The 15,340-nt window shown below is 41.4% G+C and overlaps 1 protein-coding gene across 4 annotated transcripts in view; it reads left to right on the plus strand.

The window, feature by feature from the left end:
• The window catches only part of VAV3 (vav guanine nucleotide exchange factor 3), a 318,799-nt gene that overhangs the window by 166,576 nt on the left and 136,883 nt on the right, over positions 1 to 15,340 (plus strand). For all 4 annotated transcript variants that reach the window (XM_077452774.1, XM_077452773.1, XM_077452776.1 and 1 more), the window contains exons 11-12: positions 1,110 to 1,178; positions 2,551 to 2,637. In XM_077452774.1, coding sequence (XP_077308900.1) covers positions 1,110 to 1,178; positions 2,551 to 2,637 — 156 coding nt within the window. The remainder of the gene's footprint in view (positions 1 to 1,109; positions 1,179 to 2,550; positions 2,638 to 15,340) is intronic.

A 15,340-nucleotide genomic window follows, 5' to 3' on the forward strand; every position in this document is an offset into this window, starting at 1 on the left:
TTCTTTTAACTTGGTCCCCAAGGTTCCTGTCATTGGCTCTGCAGTTGAAGAGGCTATCGGAATAGCCAGTGAATCTGTGGCATCCAGCCAGTCTGATTCACCCTCGGCCCTTAATTGAGCATCAGCAGCAAGGGATCATGGCGGCTCCTGTGAGTCCCGGGCGCCATCTTGGCCGGACTTGTGGGCAAAACTAGAGATCCTCTCAGCAGGTGTTGGCTGAAGGTTTGGACATATCTTTACCATGGCTGGATGCCTGAAGTGTCCCTGAGGTGATCCTAATGGTCTGGGATGGAGTAAGCAAGCCTTGGGCTGATCAGGATACTGTAGGATCTCAGTGCGGTCTAGAGCTCTGGAGAAAAGTTGCTTACATAGGGAAGTCAGACACCCCCCCCCCAATAATATGATCATTAGTACACAGCTTTGAAGAGCCAAATACGACAGTTCATTCATAATTCATTCAAAATTATCTAAAGGGGCAAGCATTAAAACATTTCTTGTATGGTAACATAACAAATGATTTTCGTTGAATCGTTACAGTATTCGTCCGTAAAAAATCAAGTTGCCTAGACTGTGCATGATTGGAAATGAAAGAAAAAAATTACATTACAATACATTACATCATCATCATTACATAACATTCTGTTATTTTCATAACTCTTGTAACCTATTTGTTTTCGATATGAGACCAGCATGCAAAAAAAATAAAAATAAAAAAAAAAGATTATTAGTCCAATATTCTTATTGTGTGTACCAAGCTTAAGATTGAGAAAATACAGTCGATGCTGAACCCTCTGTTGTGCCATTTCAGATCCTTAGTATCTAGTGACAACATTGTGGTTTGAACCATACATCTATTCTAGCAAAAAATAAAAACAAGGGTAGGTCAGTTACCTTATCTGCCTTTCTATGTATTGCTCCCACTGTCTGCATTCTTTTTTATGACACAATCAAACTAGTCTTATTGCATCTCTTAGTCTCTTACCAAATTAAACTTTGGATTCTGTTATTGTCAGTTTTGCAGTTACTAATGATAGAAGGGAGATCTGTAACTCCCTGCTAATACATCACTACTGTTGAATCCACGTGATGCATTATTTGCTTTCTTTCAGGAGCTGGTTAAACACACTACTGATGATACAGAAAAAAATAACCTGCGTTTGTCACTTGATGCAATGAAGGTATCTGTTTTATCTACTTTATCTCTATTCTATTTTTATAGGTTGGTTCTCAATTGCTGGATTGGATTACTGCATTACTGTAATCTTTGAGAACCGTTAAAGTAAAGCTATCATACTTGAGGCAATGGCTGAGACACTGCATAGATTTTGAACATTCATACTACCATTCCCAAGTAATATTTTGATGCCATGAAATCTTCCATTCTTTTATATAGAGCCACCTGTCAGTTGTAAAGAAGCTGAAAGGTGTTGGATAGCTTGACACTGCTGTGTGCTTGGACACTACAAAGTAATACTCAATCTAGCTGGTGCTAAGTGGAATTATTATTATTTTGTAACATTAATCCATAAACTGACAGAGTCATCAAAAACATAAAATGTGCTTATTGTCTAAGCCCTTGTACACATGGTTGGACATTCCGACGGAAAATGTCTGATCGGACCGTGTTGTTGGATAATCCGACCGTGTGTGGGCTCCATCGGACTGTTTCCATCAGAATATCCGACGGACAAAGTTTTAGAGCTGGGCTATAAAACTTTCCGACAACATGATCCGAACGGACTTTGTCCGATTGTGTGTAGAGAATTCCGATCGGACAAAGTGCCACGCATGCTCAGATCAAATTCCTAGACCAAAGCTATTGGCTACTAGCCTGAACGTAGTCCCATCGTAACGAAATAATGTCATCATGTTACGTACGATCTGATTTTCCGACAACTTTGTCTGACCGTGTGTATGCAACACAAGTTTCGGACACAATCCGACGGATTTTGTTGCCGGAATGTCCGACCGTGTGTACAAGGGCTTAGAGTTTCTTCTTAGATCAACTGTGATTGGCTCTGATGTTGAGGTGTGAGCCATTACTCCAGATTGTTCTTAATATGTTCTCATGTGCAAAAATAGTTAATTAAGTGCTGAACCTGGAGTGAATGCATAAAAGCAGAAGTTAAAGACCCTTACACAGTATGTGTATGTATTTGTGTACATATATACAGATTTGTGGGCCCCCACTCTATTTAGCAGCTTATGTAGTCACTGAACTTCCTACATCAACAAATCTGAGCTACAAAGCAGGTGTGTTGTTTCCTATCAGCCTTACCCGACTGATAAACATGTACTGTGATAGAACAATATAAACGCACAATCACTATTATTATAGAGAACAGTTGGCATATGCATTAAGCAAACATGACTACACCTTTGTACCTGTAATATTTCAAACCATAGATAGCAGGTTTTCAAAATCTGAACACATTCATACATTATTTACATTAAAGTGATCAGATTCAACTGGATATCCAAGAAAACGTTAATAGGACATAAAAATTCACCTTACAAACACTGTATTATTGCTTTTATTTTGTGTTGCAGGATTTAGCTCAATATGTGAATGAGGTTAAAAGAGACACAGAAACCATGCGGGAAATCGAGCAATATCAACATTCCATTGAGAACCTGGTGAGTGTTTCCTGCCTTGTAAATAGTGAGAGGAAGCAAGTCAGTGCTGAAGTAAGGTCAGTGGGTGCAGTATGTAGGTAAACACAACCTTCCACAAGTATGTACAGTGTGATAATAAATAAACTGACTAAACACTAAGCATTAGGTTTCAGGGTTGGGTTAGGCGCTGAAAAGGTAAAGTATGGCTTACCAGTCCTGCTGACTGCATAAGTTGTTTTTTTCTCAGGCTTTGTCCCTTTATTTTCAATTGGTGAGCCTGACAGTAACACAACGGTGACAACGCTCACTCACTACTACTATTGTATCTATGCAGGAGCAGCATTGTCTCCCTCGGATAGAAAGTATGTTTGGACTACAGAAAAACCCCCCCTTTCCTCGTCTTCAAAAGACAGGGGAGGCGTTCTGTAGTCCACAGGAAAAGAGATGTGGAAATAACGCTAAATGATAACAGCAGAGGCAGAAATTACAGGAAAGTATTAGCTTTCAAGATTACGTGTTTTTGTTGCGCTTATCGAACATACTGTATATGCAAAATGCTTTCATTGGTACGTTTAAGGGACCACAACAGAGCACAAAGGAGAGGTTCATGGTTAGGGTTTACATGCTCTTTAATTTGAGGGTTAGTTATATGGTGCAGCTAAAGTGATCCAGTACTTTACCCATACTAGGAAAAGTAATGGGTTTACTTTACTTCACTTCCCTGCTGTCTAATTTGGCATTGGATTGGGCTGTGGGTATCACAAGGAGGTTATGTACAGGCTACATATGGTCCCTGTAAAGTGACCATGTTTAGTTTATATCTATATATATATATATATATATATATATATATATATATATATCTATATCTATATCTATATATATCTATATCTATATCTATCTATATATATATATATATATATATATATATATATATATATATATATATATATATATATATATATATATATATATTGTTTAGTATAGGTGTAAAATATATAAGTTCACCCTAAATGGAGGTGAAACTGCGCATAAAGTTCATGATGAGATATGTCATATTATAGTAAATTATGTATTTTCACATAGAGAACATTTGGTAAGCATTTTAAGAAGCCCTCTTGCTGTATTTTGAGGAAACGTAACTATAATAGAGATGAATTGAACTGCATGAAGAATGCATAGAAAACATACACACATTTTACATACATTTCAATACATGCACTACATTCATGCAGACAATGAATACAAAAGTGTTACACCCCTCAATCAAAATGCAATCATTTTAATGTGCATTTTAAAGACTTTTCCATGTATGTGTGAATGTGTTTTCAAGGAAGAGTATGTATAAATTGAATGTTTTTTTTATACAGTTCCATTCATCTCTATGGCAAATATATTTTTGTCTAAATCAGCAAAAAGGATGCCTGTGATTATAGCAGGAAAAAGGCACAGGATGAACAAGCATAGGAACCATGGCATTGACTACAGTATATTGGCATAGATCTCATTAAAGCGATATTAAACCCCAAACAAAAAATGTATTATATTGCAGCCTACCAATCATTAGATGTGGTGGCTGCATCTGTTTTCTTTTCTGTGGCTTTTTTTCTTTTTGTTTTCACCTGGTGATCTGGCCAGTAACACGCCTCTTGTATTAGGGCCAGTTCACACCTGATGCAGTTCAGCGCAGTTCCATTTTTTCTGCACCATTTTTCTATGGTCAGTTTCCGGTCATATTCTGCACCGGAAACTGACTGCATGGTGTGAACTAGAGCCATTGGAATACATGGAAAACACTGTGCATGCATTTTTAGTGCAGAAAAAAGCGCACGGAATTGAACAGAACTGCGTTTGGTGTGAACTAGCCCTTAGAGTGCTTCCACTTTGGATGAATGAGGCACAGCTGGCAGCAGCATGCATTGTCGGTCGGGGGGGGGGGGGGGGTAGTGTTAAATGTATTAGCAGATTTAAATACAGTAACAAATTGAAACCATACTGCAGCTTACCCTTACAGCAACAGTTTTTTTTTTCCTTTTTTTTTACACAAAGTTGTCACTAAATGATATATTGCTCACACATGCTATGGGCATATGTGAAATGACACCCCAAAATAAACACACAGAAAAATAAAAAACATCAGCGATGTGCAAATCTTCTTAAAAACAAAAAACAGGTTCAGGAACCAGTGAAAACATTCAACTATCCACTGACTCTGTAAACGTATCTTGAAGAGACGACCAAGAAACTCGCGCCCTTCACCACAAATAAGGTTGGCCGCTTACCAAGTATGAAAGATCCCCACCATGAGAGATCAGCCAGGCATGTAATTGACGCACCGGAAACCGACCAGCAACTGACTGCATGGTGTGAACTAGAGCCATAGGAATGCATGGAAAACACTGTGCATGCATTTTTAGTGCAAAAAAAAAAAGCGCACAGAACTGAACGGAATTGCGTCTGGTGCAAACGGGCCCTTAGAGTGCTTCCACTTTGGATGAATAACCATATTAATGAATGTGAGGATGCTCCAGACATTCATTAATAGCAATAACATGACACTGACTTCTGATTCCAGTGATTCACTGCCCCCCCCCCGACTCCTGTGACACTAGATTTGATTGACAGCAGTAGGAGCCAATGGCTCCTGCTGCTAATAATTCATCTAATGAGGACCCGAGACATCGGGTTTAGGTAAGAAAGGGGGGGGGGGGGTCTGGCAGGCTGCTGCAGCACAAATGGTTTTTCTCCCTAATGCGTAAAGTGAAAAAAAGTGAGGGTTTGCAACCCCTTTAAGCATTTGTATGCAGTCAGTTCTGAGCAGAATACAAACAAAAGCCTGGAAGCTCCAGGATTCAGAGGTAGGTCAATTGTTTGGGTAGGATTTTCTCAGCAGATTTTTAAAATAGGCCAGTGTCACAGAAACCTTGCAGAGTGCTTCCTCCCTGTCCACAATAGGCACAGATATAAAGCTTGTACCAATGTAAATGTGTGTTGATTTTCTGCATGATTCAGTGGAGTCGATTTACTAAAACTGGAGAGTGCAGAATCTGGTGCAGCTGTGCATGGCAGCCAATCAGCTTCTAGCTTCAGTTTGTTCAATTAACCACTTCAATAGCGGGCACTTAAACACCTTCCTGCCCAGACCAATTTTGAGCTTTTAGCGCTGTCGCACTTTGAATGACAATTGCGCGGTCATGCTACACTGTACCCAAATGAAATTTTTATCATTTTTTTCCCACAAATAGAGCTTTCTTTTGGTGGTATTTGATCACCTCTGCGGTTTTTATTTTTTGCTAAACAAATAAAAAAAAAATTTGAAAAAAAAAATGTTTTTTTTTTGTTTCAGTTTCAAAACTTTGCAAATAAGTAAGTTTTCTCCTTCACTGATGGGCACTGATGGGGTTACACTGATGGGCAATGATAAGGCGGCACTGATGGGCACCGATGAGGTGGCACCAATGAAGTGGCACTGATGAGGTGGCATTGATGGACACCGATATGTGGCACTGATAGGCGGCACTGATGAGTGGCACTGATGGGCGACACGGATGGGCACTGATAGGTGGCACAAATTGGCATGGATGGGCATGGATAGGTGGCACAGGTGGGCATGGGTTAGGCGGCACAGGTGGGCATGGGTAGGCAGCACAGGTGGGCATGGGTAAGCACTAATAGGCGGCATTGTATTATAATATATTGTACTAATGGATGCCAATCAGTGCCAATCAATAATGCATGCCAATCAGTGATGCCCATTGTGGGCACTGATTGGCATCCATTATGGGCACTGATTGGCATCCATTGTGGCACTGACTGGAATCCCTGGTGGTCTAGGGTGGCATACCTTGTCCTTGGCATCCCTGGTGGTCTGGTGGCGTCCCTGGCGGTCCAGTGTGGGCATCCTCGGGGGGGCTGTGCTGATAATCGATCAGCACAGACCCCCCTGTCAGAGGAGCAGCCGATCGGCTCTCCTCTACTCGCGTCTGACAGACGCGAGTGAGGAAAAGCCGATCAACGGCTTTTCCTATTTACACTGTGATCAGCCGTGATTGGACACGGCTGATCACGTGGTAAAGAGTCTCCGTCGGAGACTCTTTACCGAGATCGTAGTTGCCGGGTGTCAGACTGACACCCCGCAACAACGATCGCCGCGATGCGCGCCCCCGGGGGCGCGCAGCGGCTCATAATCCTGATCACGTCATATGACGTCCGGTCAGGATTATGCAACCACTTTGCCACCGTCTATTTGCTATGGGCGGGCGGCAAGTGGTTAAGCTTTGACAAAATAAAACCTGGAAGCTGATTGGTCTCTATGCACAGCTGCATCAGATTCTGCACTCTCCAGTTTTAATAAATCAACCCCAATGTTTGCCGAGACCAGATCATGTATGCTCAGCTTGCCACCATCTTAACCACTTAAGCCCTGGACCATTTGGGTGGCCAAAGACCAGAGCACTTTTTGCGATTCGGCACTGTGTCACTTTAACTGACAATTGTGCGGTCGTGCGACGTGGCTCCCAAACAAAATTGACGTCCTTTTTTTCCCACAAATTGAGCTTTCTTTTGGTGATATTTGATCACCTCTGCCATTTTTTTTTTTGCACTATAAATAAAAAAAGAGCGACAATTTTGAAAAAACGCATTATTTTTTAACTTTTTGCTATAATAAATAATCTCCAAAAAATATATACATTTTTTTTTCCTCGGGTTTAGGCTGATATGTATTCTTCTACAAATTTTTTGATTAAAAAAATTGCAATAAGTGTTTATTGATTGGTTTGCGCAAAAGTTATAGCGTCTACAAAATAGGGGATAGATTTATGGCATTTTTATTAATATTTTTTTTTTTTTACTAGTAATGGCAGCGATCATCGATTTTTAACGTGACTGCGACATTATGGCAGACACGTCGGACAATTTTGACACATTTTTGGGATCGTTGGCATTAATCGAATTGATCGGTGCAATTAAAATTACATTGATTACTGTAAAAATGTCACTGGCAGTGAAGGGGTCAACACTAGGGGGCAGGGGAGGGGTTAATGTGTATCCTATTTTGTGTTCTAACTGAAGGGAGGATGGGGCTGTGCAGGGAAACTAACAGATCGCTGTCCATACTCTGTATGGATAGACGATCTGACAGTTCCATGCTCAGAGGACTGGAAACTCTGTGTTTACAAACACAGCCACCGGTTCTCCGTGTGCCCCGGGTGATCACGGGAGCCTGGCAGCGATCGAGACCATCGGGCACTCACATCAGTTTAGGGAGCGATTGGGGGCACGCGCGCCCCCCCTAGTGGCCGTTGATGTTACAGACGTAACATAACGGCGATTTGCGCAGCCGAACCATGCTGTCATAGTACAACTCGGCATGCGGTAAAGAGGATCCTGCAGTTAAATAGCAAGATTTGATCATTTAGTTTATTCCATCTCAGAATGCTGCAAAAATAGATAAAAACAGCACACGTTGGAACAAAAGGTTAATATACTTACCTTATCCCCATTTCCACACTGTGATGTTAGGCTATTGCCCAAGGAAGAATGCTGAGGTCACCCCATCTAGCATGGAAGCCAGGGGAAATGAACCACCTCCAGCTGATTTTGTTTCCTATAGAATGCAAGGTCTGTTTTAAAGCTGGAGCTTTTTTTTTTTTGCTCAAGCTGTACACTCACTACTTTACATTGTGGCAAAGTTACATTTCTTCAATGTTGTCACATGAAAAGATATAATAAAATATTTACAAACATGTGAGGGGTGTGCTCACTTTTGTGAAATACTGTGTATGTATTATATATATATATACACACACACACACACACACACACACACACACACACACACACACACACACACACACACACACAGTGGGGTTGATTTACTAAAGGAAAATCCACTTTTCACTACAAATCTGGGGTCACTGTAGATCTGGGGAAGATCTGAAATGAGGGGAAGCTCTGCTGATTTTATCATCCAATCACGTTCAAACAAAAATGCTGCTTTTTATTTTCCTTGCATGTCCCCCTTAGATCTACAGTGACTGCACTTTCAAGTGCACTCGTAGTGCAAAGTGGATTTGCCTTTAGTAAATAACCCCCAGCATCTCACAAAAGTGAGTACACCCCTCACATGTGTGTAAATATTTTATTATATCTTTTCATGTGACAACACTAAAGAGTTGAAACTTTGCTGCAATGTAAAGAAGTGAATGTACAGCTTGTATAACAGTGTAAATTTGCTGTCTCCAGTGCCGGCAGCACTCATGCAGCCCCAGACCATGACACTTCCACCACAATGCTTAACTGTAGGTAACACACACTTGTCTTTGTACTCTTTACCTGGTTGTCGCCACACACGCTTGACACCATCCAAACCAAATAAGTTTATCTTGGTCTCATCAAACCACAGGTTCTAGTAATCCATGTCCTTAGTCTGCTTGTCTTCAGCAAACAGTTTGTGGGCTTTCTTGTGCGTCGTCTTAAAAAGAGGCTTCCTTCTGGAACGACAGCCATGCAGACCAATTTGATGCAGTGTGCGGCATATGGTCTGAGCACTGACAGGCTGACTCTCACCCTTTCAACCTCTGCAGCAATGCTGGCAGCACTCATAAGTCTATTTCCCAAAGACAACCTCTGGATAGGATGCTGAACATGTGCACTCAACTTCTTAGGTCGACCATGGCGAGGCCTGCTCTGAGTGGAAGCTGTCCTGGTAAACCGCTGTATGGTCTTGGCCACAGTGCTGCAGCTCAGTTTCAAGGTCTTGGCAATCTTCATATAGCCTAGGCCATCTTTATGTAGAGCAACAATTATTTTTTTCAGATCATCAGAAAGTTCTTTGCCATGAGGTGCCATGTAGAACCAGTGACCAGCATGAGAGAGTGAGAGCAATAACACCAAGTTTAACCCAACTGCTCCCCTTTCACACCTGAGATCTTGTAACACTAACGGCTCACATGATACTGGGGAGGGAAATGGCTAATTAGGCCCAATTTGGACATTTTTACTTAGGGATGTACTCACTTTTATGAGAAACTGTATACACTCACCAGTCACTTTATTAGGCACACCTGTTCAATTGCTTGGTAACACAAATTGCTAATCAGCCAATCACATGGCAGCAACTCAATGCATTTAGGCATCTGGACGTGGTGAAGACAGCTTGCTGAAATTCAAACCGAGTATCAGAATGAGGAAGAAAGGGCATTTAAGTGACCTTGGACGTAGTATAGTTGTTGGTGCCAGATGGGCTGGTCTGAGTTTTTCAAAAACTGCTGATATACTGGGATTTTCATGCACATCCATCTCTAGGGTTTACAGAGAATGGTCAGAAAAAGAGAAAATTTCCAGTGAGCAGCAGTTGTGTGGAGGAAAATGCCTTGTTGATGTTAGAGGTCAGAAAGAAAGAAAGAACAGACTGGTTCAAGATGATAGAAAGGCAACAGTAACTCAGATAACTTGTTACAACCCAGGTATGCAGAATACCATCTCTGAACACACAACACATTGAACCTTGAAGCAGATGGGCTACAGCAGCAGAAGACCACACCAGTTGCCACTTCTGTCAGCTAAGAACAGGAAACAGGCTACAATTTGCACAGGCTCACCAAAATTGGACAATAGAAGATTGGAAAAACATTGCCTGGTCTGATGAATCTAGATGTCAGCTGCGCCATTCAGATGGTAGGGCCAGAATTTGGTGTAAACTACATGAAAGCATGGATCCATCCTGCCTTGTATCAACAGCCCAGGCCCCTTAGTACCAATTGAGCATTGTTTAAACGCCACGGCCTAGCTGTGTATTTTTCTCACCAGGCCCATCCATTTATGACTACAGTGTATCCATCTTCTGATGGCTACTTTCAGCAGGATAATGCACCATGTCACAAAACTCAAATCATCTCAAACTGGTTTCTTGAACATGACAATGAGTTCACTGTACTCCAATGGCCTCCACAGTCACCAGATCTCAATCAAATAGAGCACCTTTGGGATATGGTGGAATGGAAGATTTGCATCATGGATGTGCAGCCAACAAATCTGCAGCAACTGCGTGATGCTATCATGTCAATATGGACTAAAATCTCTGAGGAACGTTTCCAAAATCTATGCCATGGAGAAGGAAGGCAGTTCTGAAGGCAAAAGGGGGTCCAAACTGGTACTAGCAAGGTGTACCTAGTAAAGTGGCCGATACGTGCATGTATATATATATATACATACCATATTTATCGGCGTATAACATGCACTTTTTTCCCCTTAAAATCGGGGGGGGGGGGAAATCATGGGTGCGTGTTATACTCCGACCCCCCCCCCCCCGATCTGCCGATTTGGGCTGTCTGTGGAGCGCCGCCGACATTTACCGAGCTGAGCCGAGTGTACTGTGTACTCGGCTCCGATCTCAGTCACGCCCAGTCCCGCCTCCTAGCCTTTATGTCCTGCCATTGGCCCGGTGTTGTGTCCATCACAGGAGCCAGGACAAGGGCGGGACGGGGGCGTTACTGTGAGCAGAGCCGAGTAGCAGAGTACCCTCTATGTCTGCGGCGGGAGGAGCTGAAGATCTCGACGGCGGTGGCGGGAGGAGCCGAAGATCTCGGCGGCGGGAGGAGCCGAAGATCTCGAAGGCGGCGGCAGGAGGAGCCGAAGATCTTGGCGGCGGTGGCGGTAAATTTAAAACTAACCATGCTGCTATTGTGGGAAAGGATGCAGGGGAACAGTCGAAGATTTCTAGGGGTACAGTGGAAGGCTGCAGGGGGACAGTGGAAGGCTGCAGGAGAACAGTGTAGGGCTGCAGGGGGACAGTGTAGGGCTGCAGGGGGACAGTGGAAGGCTACATTGATGGGCATTTAAAATTTAAGGTTTTTTCCTTAAACTTGCCTCCTAAAAGTTTTTTTCCTTAAACTTCCCTCCTAAACTTGGGGTGCGTGTTATACGGTATATATAGCTGCACAATTAATCGTTAAAAATCGTGGTCTCGATTCAACCCCTCTGAGATCCCTATTACAGAGTTTGCCAATTCTTTCATATAACAAGTAGAGAGACTTATCTGCTCACTCAGCTGTCAAAAGAAAACATCCGGGCAGTCTGCCAAGTTTTTAAAATGAAACATTGTAACTCTTCCTTCTTAGATCAAAGGGAAACTTCTGTGTATAAAGAAAAAAATCCAGGCAGTCTGCCAAGTTTTTAAACGTAAATGCAGGAAGTTTAACCACTTAAAATCTAAATCTTTTTCTGACACTTGTTTCTTAAGTTAAAATCAATATTTTTTGCTAGAAAATTACTTGGAACCCCCAAACATTATATATATTTTAGCAGAGACCCTAGGGAATAAAATGTAAATTGCTGCAATATTTTATGTCACACTGTATTTGCCCAGCGGTCTTTCAAATTTAATTTTTGGGGAAAAAATACAATTCAATGAATTAAAAAAAAAAAAAAACGAAACAGAAAAGTTAGCCCAATTTTTTTTTTTGTTTTAATGTGAAAGATGTTACGCCGGGAGAATCGTGAGTGAATAGTGATCTATTTTCTAAGCAAAAAAAAATTGTGATTCTCATTTTAGCCAGAATCGTGCAGCTCTAATATATATAGACTTTTTAACATGCTAACTAGAGTTGATGCATATATTAACATCAAAGAAGGTCATATACAAAGTATAATGTTACTAATAAATAAGGGATAAGAAACCAAAATCAATGTTTTTTTTTAGAAAAGGAACACCAAAATATGCAGCTTCATATTGGACACTTCTTATGAGCTTAACATTTTTGTTACCAAGGGTCATTGAAGCCTAGACACTCAGACCAAATTTAGCAGCATCGCAGTTTTTTAACTTGATTATAATTGTATGACTAATTTGTCAGTTTGACAGTGGGGTCTAAGAATTAATAAAGCGCACAGTTGCACATTCCTAGTTCTGTACTGCAACGTTAATTAACATTCTCCTTGAATAGGGCATAATACCTGAGGGCAAAGACTCTCACAAAGTAGTTAAAGTAAACCTGTCATGGGAGGAATAAAGAGGTGGCCACACCAGACCTCTTTTTGATTTTAGTATTTGCCTTGTCGTCATTCTGAACTACTTCAAGACTTTCTGGCGCAGGGGAAAAAATTATACAGATCACAAAAGCTGGAAAAAATACATAAGTCCTTATCTGCATACTTTTTCTGGGTCATCAACTCAAAGTACTGATGACATGGGCCTGCATTACAAGCTATATGTTCCCATTATAACAGGTTTCCGTTAACCTCCCTGGCGGTATGATTATGTCAGATTTTTGATGCTGAAAGCGGTACAGTTATTTTGCATGGGAATTTGGCGTTTTATATTGTAGGCCTGTAATTCTTATGAATAACTCTCTTAAATCTGTTCAAACCAGAGTCTAGTAGACATCCCGAATATGACAAAGTTTGAAAACACAAAATCATAAATTATAATGTAATAAATAACTATAAATAATAACAAATAATAATATAATAATAATACATTTTATTCAATAAATTTTAGTCAATAATATAATCAAATCAAAAACACTGAAATTTTGGGCCAAACAAGGGTGCAATGTTACTAATCATATTGCTTCATTAAACATCCCAGGTATAGTAAATTTTGAAACATGGGACTGCACAAAGTCAGGACAATAGAACCTGGTTTCCTTTCGGATTTTCCTTCCAGTGTCATCACGCTTTAAGCAACAAACCACGCACATCCTTATGGGTTCTGACTTTTTTACCGTTGGTGGGATGTGGTTCATGAAGTGACGACCAGTCAGGCGTTCCGAGTTGACAACACCAGCAGCATGACGTCCAGCTCTATTTACAGCCATTGGTGTTTGGTGGTTCAGAAAGATATGTTCAGCAACTTTCCAAACAAAGTCAGCATGAACCACAGGCGTTTGACTCTTTTTTCTTAGTAGAATGAAGGCATTCCATAGGCATTGCTCAAGAAGATGCTTGAAGATCTTCTTGTAGTACTTTTTTTGTTGTTTTCTCACGGTTGGATAGAATTTCATTGCCTGGTTGGCTCTGTCAACACCTCCCATGGTGTTGTTGTAGTCTATCACCACTTGTGGTTTCATGATGTCTTTCCCACCTTTTGTGTGTACCAAGACAGTGGAAGTGTTATTGATTGTGCTCATTAGGCACAAATCTTTTTTGTCACGCCATCGCAGTGCCATAATTTTTCCTTTCTTCCAGGCAACCATTTTTCCCGTCTTGAGCTTCTTATTGCCAAAGGTTTGCGGCATGTCATGCCGGTTAGCCCTAACGATTCCATAGGCATCCGTTTTGTTCTGTAGAAGGAACTCCATTCAGGATATGTGTAAAAATTGTCTGTAGTTACACAATAGCCCTGATTTAGCAATGGCTCGCTCAATCAGTGATAGAATTGAAGATGTTGCCATTCCATAATGACCATATTTTTGGTTGAATTTGGTTCCTTTCCCGGTATATAGGACAGAATTCCAAATGTAGCCAGTGATTGATTCACATAGCATGAATGATTTTACACCAAATTGTGCTCTTTGATGCTATATATTGTATCCAGCTGAGCCTTCCCTTGTAGGCCATTAGACTTTTGCCTATGCTGATGTCTCTATCTGGCACATAGCTCTGTTGGAAATTTTTCATAATCATCTGATATACCTCCCAAATCTTCTTGAGTTTGGGTGCTGGATGAGTAGTTTAGTCAAATGCTTCATTATTTTCAAAGTGCAAATACTTCATTATCAGGGAAAATATGTGCCAAAGAATGGAGTGGCTAGAAATGTATTGGTTGTCCACCACTCCCTGAAGAATTATTAGGCCCAGAAATTTACAAAGATCCTCTTTGGTCACTGGTTCCCACTTTCTGCTCCTTGAAAACCTCTGATGCGTAGCAGCTTGTTGCTCCTGGTACCGGGTTGTCTCCGTAACAATTTTTTCAATAACCTCATTGGCCAAAAATAGTTGGAGGTATGCCAAGGAGTTGTCATCTTCAACATCCACTTTGATACCAGGTACTCCATAAATGGGAATCCTGGGGGCGCTGCGTGATCCGTGCTGCAGTCAATAGAGCACCAAGTCCAGACATCACTGAGGTCAGTCGCAGGATCGTCTCACAAATCACTTTCTGTGTCTGATGACGAACTTCCCCACGAATCGCTATCACTCAATTCTGCAAGTGATTCAGTATCGCTATTGCTGTTTTCCAGCACGTAATAACCCGCTTTTGAGGTAGAGGCGCACTTTTTTGATGTCATGGTCCTTCTCCAGATTCCCAGCAGAAAGTTCAGTAAAACTGCAGGCAAGTGCACTGGACAAGGCACTGGGGGGCAGACTGAGGTCAATTTATTTTATACAGTAATGTAATTCGATAAGATTACAATGTATTGTGTGTGTTTGGCGTCTTACACTTTTTGAATCTGCCGCCAGTTCACCCCCCTGCATCGCGAAGCTTGCAGGGAAGGGAAGCCGAAACATACAGAGGATTGGGCGGAGGATCTGGCCACCGTACATCGCAGGATCCTGGGGACAAGGATGCAATCCTGAGTGTGGCTAGGGGCTAGCGCTAATGGTACTGAAATCTCACCAAGATTTCACCAAGGAGGTTAAAGGATAGGTTCACCTTTTAACAAAAATTTATAAATGCACATTTTTTGCAGGTAAAAAAATTAGCATTTCCAATTTTTTGGTTTGGGAGCCTGGAAAGCATTGCACCATCGATCAGCAGATCGCTGGCACCATGCAGGAC

Source organism: Lithobates pipiens, unplaced genomic scaffold (genome assembly GCF_037356315.1).
Source record: "Lithobates pipiens isolate NorthernLeopardFrog02 unplaced genomic scaffold, aLitPip1_a1.2 Scaffold_23, whole genome shotgun sequence".
In the NCBI taxonomy this organism is placed as follows: Eukaryota; Metazoa; Chordata; class Amphibia; order Anura; family Ranidae; genus Lithobates; species Lithobates pipiens.